The sequence below is a fragment of the Pteropus alecto genome, unplaced genomic scaffold, assembly GCF_000325575.1.
Source record: "Pteropus alecto unplaced genomic scaffold, ASM32557v1 scaffold233, whole genome shotgun sequence".
NCBI lineage: Eukaryota > Metazoa > Chordata > Mammalia > Chiroptera > Pteropodidae > Pteropus > Pteropus alecto.
Window position 1 is genome coordinate 1640327 of NW_006434367.1, and position 14523 is coordinate 1654849.

Sequence of the window (14523 nt, forward strand, 5' to 3'; positions counted from 1 at the left end):
GATTACTTTCTTATACATACCTGATAAATGAGAGTGGAAACTCAGCTACTCATACTTAATCATTCAAAAATTGGGTATTAAAAAATGTTTTACTGTTATCAATATAGTGCCACTTTCTAATTTCTTTAAATACATATTTTTGTAAAGAGTAAATACAAAGGTTTTTCACTCATGGTTCATTTGTACCTGAAGCACTTTGTTGAGATGTTTTTAATTTCATCCTCCAGTTTAAACTACATAACTATAGGACGTGGTTCCAAAGTGTAACAGTTAGCATGTCTGCTTTACACTCAGAAGGTCCTGGATTCATGCCCCAGTGGAGCGATGGCCCATGGTCTACGGCCATGCCACCCTGAACAAGCCTGATGTCTGATCTTGGAAGCTAAGCAGGGTCAGGCCTGGTTAGTACTTGGGTGGGAGACCACCTTAGAAGACCAGGTGCTGTAGGCATAAATAATAATAAATAATAAATAAAAATAAATTTAAAAAGCTACATAACTATACCATAGTAATCCTTTTTTTTTTTTCTGTATATTTGTGGTGATGATGGTAGGAATTGAATGGCTTAGCCATGTCGATTATTATTCAGAATATTAAGTTATAGAAGTGTAAAACATTTCAGTTGACTTTTTTCAAATGAGTAAAATGTTTTAATTCTAACAGATAACTTCAAATAACTCACCTTTAAAAATAAAGATGTAGGAATTTAACATCTGTTTAGAAGTTATCCATTTAAGGCATGTGGTTCAAAGGATCGATTTCTATAACTAATCTTATTTACTTCTGGGTCTACTATTTGTGTTCATCTAGAAATTATTTACCATTGCAGCTCAGAGAGCTTGTTTCTACTCGTGTTCTGTATTTATATGAAAGTATATTATTTCACTGACCCAGCAGAAGAATGGTATCTGCACAAAGTTACTTTTCTTCCCGCAAGTAAAGACTCACTGACACATCCATACGGTCCTGGCATCTCCCTTGTGAGCACTGATGCACATTTTCTAATTGGAATCCAGGATACAGTTTCTGACTAGTGAGGAAATTGAAGTTAATGCACTTGTTTGGGGATGGAACTTAGAACCTTGGCTTTATTTAATCCATTCTCTCAACTCTGCTGTTGTGATGGAAAGAACATTAAAGTAAAAGCATATGAAAAATGGCTAGAAAATTATATAATATCCTGTTCAGGAGGTAGAATAGAAAATAATAGAAAAGTCTGAGTAAATTGTTTTTATAGAATAAGGATATTTAGAAAGTATCTTATGTAACATGAAATCCACAGGTAGGGATCACACCACATAGGCCTCCAGCTCTGCTGCTGGTTGCATGCCCTCCTTAAACCAGGTACCAGCAGTCACAAGCATGGCTGGCCTCAAGCAGTTTTTTCTCCTTAATCTTGCCAGAGGGTGTTCCTGCCTCATTCAGGGCTGGGAGGTGGGGCATAGGGAAGAAGAGGGGAGTGGATGTTGTGTGGGGTCCAAAAGGCTGGTCAAACACCCTGAACTTAGATAGGGTGATCTCAGTTGGGGAGGGGACTGGGCCTGGGAGCAGCATTGAAGTACTTTTTTTATTTTTTAATTTAACTTTATTTCTTAGTTGACACAAAATAGTGACATTGACAAAAAAATCAAAACTTATAATTAACGACCAACTGATCGTTAAAATAGTGTTCCCATTAGAAAATACTTGAAAAAGGTTTAATCAAATTTTATAATAATTCTAAAATTTTACATGACGTTTTCAATAACAAATTGTGAAGCATATAGAAACATCTAACCTGTCAAAATTTAAAAAATCAACCATGATGTTAGAAAAATAACCAAATTGTCTTTTTCTCCTCTTCAGTAAGATTTATATTGCAGAATTATTAGAATATAAGGAAGTAATCAAAGAATAAGGTGCCAGAGTAGAGGAGGGAAAGTGTTATAGAGTTTTTTTTATATAAGACTAGGAAATAAACAAGACAAAATAGTTACAACTGTGCCTTCTAAGTATTCAGAATGTGAGGCTAGGTTGTTATTTTTTGAGTGTAGGTTTCTGGGGCTTTCTTAAATTTCTTGAAAATATTTTTTGTAACACATAAAGAGCAGGAGTCAGAGATAGACCTGGGCTCTAAAGAAACTCTTCTACTTACTAGTTCTTTGTAGCAGATACCATCTTTGCTCTGAGCTGAGTTTTATCTGTGTGAATGTGAATCACAGCACCAGTCCTTCCTGTTAACTAGGTCTTATACAAAGATGAAAATAAGAGGTAAAAGTCTTTTTAAATTATAAAATAATCAATAAGCATAATATTATTGATTTCATTCACATTTATAACTTTAGAAACTTGTTGGAAAGGATGTATCTTATATATAATTTCCCCAAATCATAGAACTAAAGTGAACCTGGAATTTTTTCAGTTTTGACAGTAGTTATTTTTGCTCTAAATTGCACAGTCATTTACTCTCATTTTAATGATTTTAAATGTGCCCTTGGTAGAGCCAGATTACATTACTACAATACAAATTACTTCAGTAATTTTGTGACATGTTGAGATAACAGCTGTACCTAGAAATTTATAATATAATCCTATAGTCAGAGAATTTTGTTTTTTCTTTTTTCAGGTAAATGGCGATATTCCTCCTCGGTTAAAAAAAAGTGCTCATGAAATCATCCTGGACTTCATCAGATCAAGACCTCCTTTAAATCCAGTATGTAATTTGACATATTCCTCTTGATTGGAGTTCACAGAATGCATTATTCTCCTCTAGGGTGTGATCTCTAGAACTTGGCTCTTAAAGTGGTTAGTTTTTACCCTGAGCTTTTACTCTCAGAATGATGAAGCCCAACTGTGAATTACATTTAAGTCACAAAAAAATACTTAAAATTTATTCATTACAAGGCTGTCTTAGGATGTTTTAACTCAAAACATCCTGAATTATGGTACAAAATCTGGACAAATACCTCCTAAAATAATGGCTAAATATAATACCAAGTTGTTCCTAGTGTGGGCTCTCCTTCCAGTTTACTCTGTAGTGCTAATAACCTCCTTGATTAAATTGTCATTTGGATACTATTTTACAATAAACCCACTCTGTTGTACATCCACTTTTATATTAATTATCTTCCTATCTTACCAGAGTATTTTCTGGTGACCGTGGAGTGAGAATATTCTAATCTGGATGAATATTAGTTTTGTTTCTCTGTTCTTCACTTCTTTTCTTCTTGGCTTGATAGCCAGTGCTCACCAAAGCCTCTCAAACCTGTGTACATTCATTAACTGGAAAGGGAATGGTATTTCTGTCCCAGTGTTTTACATCTAAAGCATGATTAATGACCCCTTTTATAAATCTTTTTAAAAGAAGAGAAAGAGTCCATCTGTGAAATGATTTTAAGAAGGCAGGTCATGACAGGTGAACCTGGATTTCTACACTAGCTCCAAAGTTTAGCAGCCACTTGATTCTGAGCAAGTTAATTAGCCTACCAGAGCGTTTATTTCTTCAGCTATAGAATGAAAATAATAGTAATAATCTAAGAAGGTTGTGATGACTTACTCAAAAATATTAGTTTCAAAACAATAATAGTATTAGATAAAGTATAGATTGCATTTCAGTTGATTGCCTATCATGCTTACGAATAGGAAACATAATTATAACTTTAGCAAAATTGTTTCATTTAAATTAGTTGAGCACATATGACTAAATCCTGGTGAAATTCAATAATCTCCCTATTGTTTAGAAATCTTGATAATGACTTGAAAATAGTCTTTTATCAAGCAGTGATGCCATCAATACAATGTAGTTTCATAATACTATACTATGAATGGACTTTAGTAAAAATTATTTAAGAACAACTACTCAAAGTCTCCAACCATTATGATTTTTTTTTAAGGCCTCAGCCAGAAAACTGAAACCCACCCCACCACGGCCACGGAGCCTACATGAAAGAATATTAGAAGAAATCAAAGCAGAAAGGAAGCTGCGGCCTGTCTCACCAGAAGAGATTAGACATAGCAGATTAGGTGAGTCAGCTGCTTACCACGCTCCTGTTCTAGAGTCGTCCACTTGAAAAAGTGTCTTTATACAACCATCCCAGTGAAAAATAATGATATAATGGTGCAAAGTCAGGGTAGTCCATGCAGTTCTCATTCCTTGTTCATTTCTCTCTCTCTCTCTCCCTCCCTCCCTCTCTCTCTTTCTCTGCTCTCTCACACACACACATCGACACACACACACCCTCACACTTACTTAATATACACACACACACATGGACACACACACACCCTCACACTTACTTAATACTTTCCTATATAATACTGAGCTATGCAAGAGCATCATAGCATAGTGGAAAGAATTCTGCCAATCTCTGTAGACTGTGGTTTTAGGAGAGTGTCTTCATCTCTTGGAGCATTGGTTTCTTTGTCAGCAGAAGGACGTAAAAATTTCTCTAAACCTATAATATGGCTTTTATGTAAGGATTAAATAAGACTTTGGTCAAAATACTTTATAAATTGTAATGTGCAAAAATAAGTAATTATATTTTAGAAATATAGATCATAGATATATAGTTTTAAGTTTCTGTTGTCTTAAATATGGGTTTAAAGATATGGTATTATGTAATGAAAGCATCAATTATCTGATATCACTTAACTTATTCTCAAACTTCATTTTTATTTATTATATTTAATGTTTTTAATGTATACTATGAGCACACATTGATCTTTATTTATAGATAGACCATATTATAAAATGTTTGTAAGCATTTTGTTTCTACAGCTCTCCTTCAATTTGTAAGATGCTCAAAGAATTCAGAGAAACTTCCGTTAGGAAAATAGATTATAATGGCACCTGAACAGGAAAGGAATCGGTTCTGTGACACCACACTCTCCCTAGTTTTCTCCTCTGATCTCTTTTACTACCTCTTTCAGACTCTTTTTGGTACTTCAAGTTTCTATCTTGGGCTCACTTTTTCCTGTGCAACCACACACCCTTTACCATGGCTTTTGTTTCTGACTATCTTCCAGTTCCCAGTCTACAGTACAGATTTCTCTAAAAGTTCAGACCCATACATTTATCTGTCTGCTAGATAGGGCCTTCTCATATTCTACAAGCAAGACAAGCTCAACAAGTCCTCAAGTGAACTCATCTGGTTTCTCCCCAAACCATCTGCTCCTGTTTCCCCATCTCAGTGTGCTCAAGAAAGAAACCTCAGCATCATCTTTGACTTTTATCAGCCAAGCCTGTTAGTTTTACTTCTGAATCTTCCTGGTCTTCCACTCTTTAGCCCAACAGCCACTATCCTGACCCAGGCTGTCATCTTTTCTTGTTTAGTTTATTGCATCAGCTCTGACTGCTTTCCCTGCTTCCTGGTCTGCACTCTTCCTTCACTCCCTATTGATATCCTTTGACTTTTGGCCCTTCCGTTACATTGTGACCTTCATGATGGCAGGGCCAAGTCCATTTTATTGTGTCCCCAGTCCCTAGTATAGGGACGAAGCTGTAAAAAAATACTATCATAGGTGTTGAAATCTTTGAATGTACCTTGCAGTTACAAAGCTACAAAGTAAAAGTTGTTTCAGTTTATCCCTGTCCAATTTTTATGGCAGCAAGTGTTGTCTCTTAAAAATTATGTTTAAAGCATTCAAAGTGACAAATTCATATGAACATTTATATAATAATGAGCCAAAACATATAAACCGTGTGAACCAAGAGTTCTAATTCTGGGAGTCCTTGAATGGGCCTGAGGAGGATCTCTGAATCCCCTGAAATATAAAAAAATTATGCAAATTTCAAAAAGTGCATGTATGTGCATTTTTCTTGAGAAAAGAGAGAACTACTATGGAAAAATAAGAAAATGGTATTGTAGGGTAGTAGTTTAATTGGACAGTAAAGGATTTGGGCTCATTATTTCTGTGTATTGATTTTTACTATACCATTTTGCTTTGGAGAGTTCGGTCAGGTTAGGTTAGGCATTCACTGCAAATCTACTTGTATATTATAAAATGAAAACTGTATGTACAGTATTTTCCTCGTCATTTGACATTGTATGTGAATGAACATCTTCCCATGCCATTAAGTATGATTCAAAACATTATTTATAAGGATATGATATCCTTCCATATGTCTAAATTGTGGGGGGGGGTTTGTTTTGTTTTGTTTTTTACCTATTTCGCTATTGTTTTACAGACTATTTCAAAATTTTTTTCCTATTAAGTCTGAAATTACTCTTGTTGTACATAGTCTTTGTTCATATTTGATCATTTTCTTTTTCCTAACATCTCATAGTGTATTGAGATTTGGGATTTTAAATATAAATTGTTCCTTTAAAAGCATCTTTTTGCTAAACGCCTTAATTGCTGTGATGCTCAGTTGTTGTCTTCTTTGTTGTATACAGAGCTTGGGAAAAATCTGAAACTCATCTTCCAGAAAACAGTAGCATCTCTTTCTTATGCAGTAGTCAGTCTTATTTCAGAAGATCTATTCATGTATCAGAGAAGAGTGGAATAAGAAGGTATTAGAGAATAGAGATGAGTGCTTTGAGAATATGTAGTATTTTATTTGCTATACATAATTAGAGAAACCTAGAGTTGATAGTATTTGAGTTTAGAAATGCAGAAATTTTTTAATGGTGCATGGAGGATTATTCTCATCAACACAAAATCCCTAAACCACTTTTCTACAAGACAAAACAGTAAAATGCTTATTTAAAAGTTACATTCTAATTTTATATTAGGATGAAATATCTAAAATATTATTTCCTGATCAAACAATAGTATGATTGTAAACAAATAGTTCCTTTTTTTGTCCCATTTAAGATTCACATCCCCTTTGTTGACACAAGTGCTTTTTAAAACACATCTACATATGATTCTGACATCTTGCTAAGTTGTGTTTGGGATGTAACTCAATGCTTTTCCTTCACATCATGTTTTTAATACTATATTGAGACTTTGAGTTGTAAATATAAGTTGTTCCTTTCAAAGCATCTGCCAAAAAACATATTGAGAGATACTTGCATTCTATTAAATTTGAGTGTTAGAACTCCATAGGCAGTCTACCTGGAATGACCTGGGGAGATATTCTGCCTGATATGCCTGTCCTTCTCTCCCCACTAGCCCTGAAGTTCTGTTCTCTTATGACTACAAAGGTGCCTGTCCTCCCTGAGCCTGAGTCATAGAATAGACAGTCCTGGTAAGAATTTTGGGCTGTAGTGAAAATAGATAATTCTCACTGTCATGAATATGCAAATTCATCAAATCTTTGTAATAACATTTTTTAAAGCATTTTTATTGAGGTATAATTTACCTACCATAAAATTCACCCATTTAAAGTATACAATTCAATGGTTTTTAGTATATTCACAGTTGTATAACCATTACTGCAAACAATAGAAATTAACTATGTGCCAAGCACTGTTCCGAGCACCTTTTTTTTTTGTATGAAATCATTTAACCTTCATAACAATCCCATGAAGTACTGCTATTACCATTTTACAGATGAAGTAACTGAAGCACAGAGAGGTTAAGTAACTTGCCCGGAATCACACTGCTAGTAAGTGGCAGAGCTCAGATTCAAATTTAGGCATTCTGGCTCCTGAGTCCTCTTTTCAACTACTAGGTTATACTGCCTACAATAGACAGTTTATTGACATATTGTAATGCTGCTAGTTCTTGAATGAGATTTTTAAATAAAATATTTCACCTTTAAGGAGAAAGCCAAATTTTCATCCTGAATTAATTTTATAAGAACATATTTATCCTTAAATTTAAAGATTTTGTATGTTCCCTGAAACCATGTTTTTAAACATGACTATTTTTTTCTTTTAATACATTTTATATTTAAGTCAAAAATCCTATCCTATGATTCTTTAAAATGTTTGTATCTTTATCATGCTTTTATTTTGAACGTGTTCTTTAAAAGTTTTTGTTTTTCTTTTATTGTTACTCCATTTCAAGTCTTAGTGATAGAATTGAAACTAAGACTCATGGTTTCATTATATTTTAGATTTTTATTCACTGCCTTCTGCCTTAAAGTCTGAAATGTGCCACTATTGCTCTTGTTGAATCTTCCCCCATTTTTCGCTCTCCTTGTATATTCCTAACAGCTGAATTATTTTCTTTTTATTTTTGTTTTCTTTTTTCAGCAGTGCGGCCACTTAGCATGTCTTACAGTTTTGACTTGTCAGGTAAAAAAAAAAAGCACTTTCACACCTGACATGGATTTCGTGGTTTCCATGAAATACATTTCATTCATCTGCTTGTTTAAACATGTCAAAAAAGAAAATTAAAAGGCTTCTTCTAAGCTATGGTCAGAAAAATAAAACTTTCTGGTTATTGGAAAACAATATACTTTTAAAAAATTAAAACTGCAATAAATTTGTTGCCTACCAAGGGACTGTGGAAGAACTGTTATGCCATACCTATGGTTATAGAATATGGCTGCCGATCCTTATAGTTGTTGTCACTCACCCACACTCTTCTAAAGCAATAATGTCAAAATCTAAAACAGAACTTCGCCTGAGAGAATAGGAAAAACTTTCAAGAAACAAAGTTTTGGCTTTTGTTCTTTTTTAAAGCATTTAATTAACTACACAGCTACTTTAGAGGACTACTGCTCCTCAGTTGATGGGCAAGAGATAGCTTTTCTAACACTTTGCTCCCTGTAGATAGAGCCCAGTCGCAAATGATTCTGAGTGCTGATTTAGCGCAGGGGTCCCCAGCCCCTAGGCCACAAACTGGTACTGGTCTGTGGCCTATTAGGAACAAGGCCACAAGCAGGTGAGTGGATGGCAAGGGAGCAAAGCTTCATTTGTATTTGCAGCTGCTCCCCAGCAGTAGTGTCACAGCCTCGGCTCCACCTCAGATCATCAGGCATTAGATTCTCATAACAGCACTGGTCCCTGGTGCCAAAAAGGTTGGGGACCGCTGGTAGAATATAAAAACAGAACAGCATTGTAACAGCTTTGGTTGTAATATGTGTCCTTGGTTTGTAGTACAAGTTTAGACCACTTCTGTTAAGTAGACAGAGATTAGTAGTGAAACAAGTAACTATTAGTGACGAAATTTGATCCGTAAAATCAGCCCTCTTTTTAATTTGAGTTTTTAAACTGTATATGAGCGATTTTTCCAAGCCAATTCAATCCCAATAAATTATTTTGCAAATTAGAATTTTTAAATTTGGAAGCTGCCATAAAATGAGACATGTTGGGACTAATATTTTCTTCCAGAATTTTCTTTTATATGCCATGGAATTGTTGGCATGCAAGTTCATATTTAAAGAGCCAGAGAGGTCTAGTATCATAGTCTGTCTATGAATATTTACTGAGTATCTTTCAACTGCTAAACTAGTTCCCAACTGTTTTTTAAGTTTCTGTTCATATTTATGGATCTCAGGCATGACTACTACTTTTGACTGACCACTGAAGAGCTTTTTCTATTTTCTTTACCCATTTGAAATGTTTTTTATTTTATCAACCATTTTCAGAGTAATCTTGTTTAAAAAATTGGTCTGGAAAATAAACTCAGAAATGTTTTGGAAGATATACGTTACTGCTAATCTCCAAAAGTTGGCGATATATATTACAGACTCTCTCCCCTAAATATCTACTAAAGATGTTTCCTTCATTTGGACTGTATGGGAGTGGCTGGCTACCTAAACACAAATTAGGCACAGGTGGCTGATCTAGACAGTTTGCATGCCCACACATACATTATATATAGGTGTATTTTGTCTTCTTATAGGTTATATGATGGGTTCTGTGTTGGGAAGAAGGCTATTGGTACTTAACTCCCTTGATATAAAAGAGTAGCAAAACATTTTTATTTGCTTTCACACTTATCGTTTGCTATAATTTATTTTGTACCTTACTGTACTTCACGATTTCCATATACTTCATTCTCGATTTCTTGTGCTACTTTTATGTTTTTATCATAGCATTTTAACTAATCAATTAAAATGTCCCAATTATAATTGAAAAATATTTATACATTCTTCTAACCTCAATGCAAAGATTAGAATGCATTTCTTCTCTAAGCTGAAAAATTAAAGAACCAAGGAGTAAATATTTAAACATGTAATATAGATAATGCCTCTAAACTTAAGTTTAGAATAAGTCATAATAAGTTGCTTAGATGTGTATTAGAAATATTATTTCTTAGTGGAAAATCTTAAAAATTCATTCAATATTAATTAAGGTAAGTATAATTTCTTTATCCAATGCAAATATTAAATATTTAATCTGTACCCCAGTTATATTTCTTCCAACTAAATAAGGCAGCAGCTGGTATATCTAACACATAAATTTAGTACATAAATTATTTAATATTATGGTTATGCATTTTAGATTCTGAACCTGTGACCTCTAGAGATATGTGACCTTAGAGATATGTGACCTCTAAAACCATGTCTAGCATCTTAAATATTTTGCTTACTTATAAATATCACCAGTTTTTTCTCAAGAAGTTCTGTCTTATAGAAGTACAAAGCCTTATCTAAATATTTGGTTTTCTCACTTGATACACTGAAACAATAATGAGGATTTATTCATTTGAACAGAAAAGAATAATCAATCTACTTAAAAAATCTCTTAAAAATATGTTCAACTGGGTCTTTCACAAATATGTAATATGTAATGAAATCACAAATAGTATTAGTCTTATATGTGGAGATTATTCTGATACCTGACTTACATAGCATATTTTTTATTAATTCCATTTGTCTCAAAACTTTCAATTTAGTACAAGTGTTTATTTTGCTAGTCTCAGTCAGTGAGCTCAAATACAATGTTTAGGCAATTAGAGAGCTATTTGGTAATTTCTCAAATCCCCTGCATTGAGAATGAAATGAACTTATATGAAATCACCTCATGTCATTTGACAGTTTTTTCTAAACTTCAGTTCAGATAATACCCTCATGATTTTTGCCAGACTTAAGTTCTTGTCACCAGTACTATTTAAATTTTTTTAATCTACCATAAATGACTTTTTAAAATGTCTTAAGCAGAAACATCCATAAAATCATATGTCTGATTTGGTAATTTTTTTTTCTGAAACATTATAATAAATATATAGCCATTAAACTGTTTCATTGTTCCTCTATGCACTACTGGTAGTTTCCCCGTTAGGGAAGCTCTGACCTGGTAGAGTAGGAACTTGAGCCCTGGGAATCTGAGTCTGTTCTTTTTCTCACTTTACATCTGGTTTGGGAGCCTTGCCTGGAATATGGTTAGCTGAGAGGGGTGGGTAGATGTGTGTAATTTTAACTTTGTGCTTTCTGTTGAAAGACTACTACAACAACGTGAACATTTCTATAGGAAGTGCATAAAATAATACACACTATAGAATAAGATTTTTTAAAATATACTTCAAGACTATATTTAAACACTACCTTTTTTCTTGAATAAGAATTAATCAATTAGCCCAACCATTTCCTCCTTTGCTTTCTGGAAACTTTTAAATTACTCTCCTAAGTGTGGCAGCCTACTGCTTTCTACACCTCTTTATGAAAGATTTATTTAAAGATTTTAACCTTTATAATTTGTGTAAAAACTTCCCGTTTTTGCCTTTTCATCTTCTTCAGTATTATACCTCCTTCCCCAATTATATGTTTGTTCAAGTTACTTAATACCAGGAAAGGTAATAAAAAATGCTAACATGCATAGTGCGCTGCCTTTATTACACACAGAAAAAAAAAAAAGGTAAAAATAAAAAAGTATGTGTTGTCAAGTTTTTTATTACAAATTTTATGTAAAATGATAAATGATTAACAGGTATGTCTGTCTTTTTCCTTCTTTTTTTCCTTTCCTCCTTTCTTCCTTACTTACTCAGTCCATAAGGGCATGTTCTTTGGCCTTCTTGATCTCTTAAAAATAAGAAGAAATTGTAAATACTAAATTAGATATGCATCATTTATAATAAGTAATTTACATGATTCTTTTAAACAATGTCAAGGAAGGCTATATTAGAACACACTTATATACTGAATGTTTCCTGGACATCTACTTCTTATACTTCAAGCATAGAAAGGTCGGAGAGGAAGCTACTATAAATAGGACATTCTTATATTTTATAATAACTTCAGTTACAATGCCTTCCCCTCCTAAAGGACATGTCTTTTTCACTTTAGTGCCTAATGTACCCTTTCTCTTCAACTACAGGGCCTTCGTAGACTGTTCCATATGCACAAATCAGTCCATGGCGCTAGTCCAAAACTTAAATTATGCAGTAACTGCTTTTTCTTACTTTTAAATATTCTAATTTAGTAGTTATTAAACTTAGTTCATGTTTAACACTTCATTTGAAATACTGAAGAACATTAGTTCCACTTTCATTGGAAGATTACAAGCTATAGTACCAAAAAAAATTGGCCTTTATAATGAATACTAACAAGATTCAGTTATCAGCTCTGCTATATACTAGCTGTGGCTAAATCACTCTGAGCCTTAGTTACTTACTTGCTAATGGAGGTACAACTCAGTGTTAATAATTGCTAACATGCATTGTGCACTGCCTTTATTATACACAGCATTAAGTATTTTATATGCAGTTGATAATTTAATCCTCACAACAAACCCATGTCTGTTTTTAGCACATTTTACAGATGAAGAAACAAGAAGTTAGGTAACTAGCAGCAGAGCTAGACTTTGAACCAAAACCCTCTGCATCTTACTGTACTGTATACTCTATACTCTGTACTCTACTGTAAACTCTGTGCTCTATAAGCTATACACTGTGTACTCTGTAGTCTGTGCTCTGTATTCTGTACTCTGTACTCTACACTCTGCCCTGTACTGCTGCAGTTTTTTCATTTGTTATATTGCCTTCCCATCCAAGCTTAAGCTCTGAATAATCTAAATCAGCTTCATCAGAGGGAATCCCAGATTCTTTGTGTTCATGTTTATATGAATATAGATTATTAGCTATTTTAAATCAAACCATTTTCATATCTTACAGCCATATGCCTCACAAGGTTTTATGCATGCCATCACTTGGATCCATCTATCACTAGCTCTTTTGAGTCTATAGAGTAAAACTTAGCCTCTCTGGGCCACTGAAAAATAAGGAAGTTGAAATCAGCTATTTGTAGGATTTTTTCCAGCTCTAAATTCTAATCTATAGGTGTGACTATATTAGTCAGTTAAAAATTTCCGTTAATTGAATCCAACAGTTAATGTCTAACAAAAATATTTTTTACATATAGGCATTATTTTATCAATCCTCTGTGTTGTATTTGCGTGACATAGACATGCCTTGTCACCTAGTGTGTGTTTCCGAGTGCAGGTACGTGGGAAAGTAGGTGTGGTCCACTGATTACCTTTCTTGGCTCAAGAAAAGGTAAGCTTTCTACTTTCTTTCACCAGATGTCACTACTCCTCAATCTCCAAAGAACATTGTGGAAGCATCAATGCTGAATGGAGGTTTAACGTCACAAACGAAAGAGAATGGGTTACGTGTGGCACAGCAGGTGCCAGCGCAGCGGAAGAAGCTTCTCAAAGCTCCAACTCTGGCTGAACTGGACAGCTCTGACTCCGAGGTGAGGCCCTATGGGGTCGGTTCACAAATCTTGATTCTAAATTCAGGATGCTAACTCTCTCTGACCCAGTTTACTAATCATGTTGCTTCAATTGTTCCTTAATCTCATCCCATTTTTCAAACAATAAAGTTAGGATTAAAATTCATTTGTTTAGTAGGAAATAAAACAGTGAGTTACTTATTGTTACTTAGGAAAGACCAATATTGCACCCATAGTTTATAGAATAAGTTTGAAATATTGGTATAGTCTTAGATTATAGTGGGGTTAAAATAAGGCAATAATTTTCAAACATATTATCTTAAATATCTTTTCCTTTATTTTGGGGAAGGAAAAAGTAAAACATTTCCATTAAAAACAGTTAATACTGTATTATAATTATCCACTTATTTCTTCTCTCAAACAGACACACACACGCACACATACACACGCACATACTAAAGGTTGTTCTTTTCGTAATAGTAGTAACAACAGACAGGCCTCAGAAAGAAAACTCTGCTGGTGTTCTCCAGATTTCATCTTTCAAGGACTGCCCTGTGCGAGAAAATCTCACATCCTTTCCGATGCTAATGCTTCCCAAAGTTCTCAAACCTCTGTCTGCAGCATTGGTATTGTATATCTCCACTACCCGATCCTCAAAATCAACTCGTGTTAAATAAAATCATATTCTTGCCTCCCTTCTTCCTTTTCCCTCTCTCTCCCCCTCCAAACCAAACGACACACACACTAGCTTCTCATCTTCCGTTTGCTCTCTTGGTAGCTGGTTCCATCTTCTCCACATTTATCAAAAGTAGAATATAAGGAATTATTCTTTAAGACCTCTCTCCCTAATCCAGGAAATTTCAATAATAACAATTTTGTTACTAAATGTTTTTCAGACATTTAGAATAATAAATATCCTTAGTACTGCCTGACTTCAGTGCGCACTCTCACACGTGCCGTTGCTCATCAGTCCTATCTTACCTCTCCTCTTCCTAGCTTTCCCGATTCCATCTTGCGCACACCAACAGAGTCTG

At 34.1% G+C, this 14523-nt stretch overlaps 1 protein-coding gene and 1 pseudogene across 3 annotated transcripts in view; both read left to right on the forward strand.

The window, feature by feature from the left end:
- SPIRE1 (spire type actin nucleation factor 1) overlaps nt 1-14523 on the forward strand; it is a 179179-nt gene that overhangs the window by 129815 nt on the left and 34841 nt on the right. For all 3 annotated transcript variants that reach the window (XR_003045515.1, XM_015587251.2, XM_006909219.3), the window contains exons 6-8: nt 2606-2692; nt 3873-4002; nt 13338-13510. Coding sequence is in view for 2 of the 3 variants with exons in the window: in XM_015587251.2 (XP_015442737.1) it covers nt 2606-2692; nt 3873-4002; nt 13338-13510 (390 nt within the window). In the remaining variant the exon portion in view is untranslated. The remainder of the gene's footprint in view (nt 1-2605; nt 2693-3872; nt 4003-13337; nt 13511-14523) is intronic.
- LOC112477621 lies at nt 335-450 on the forward strand (annotated as a pseudogene).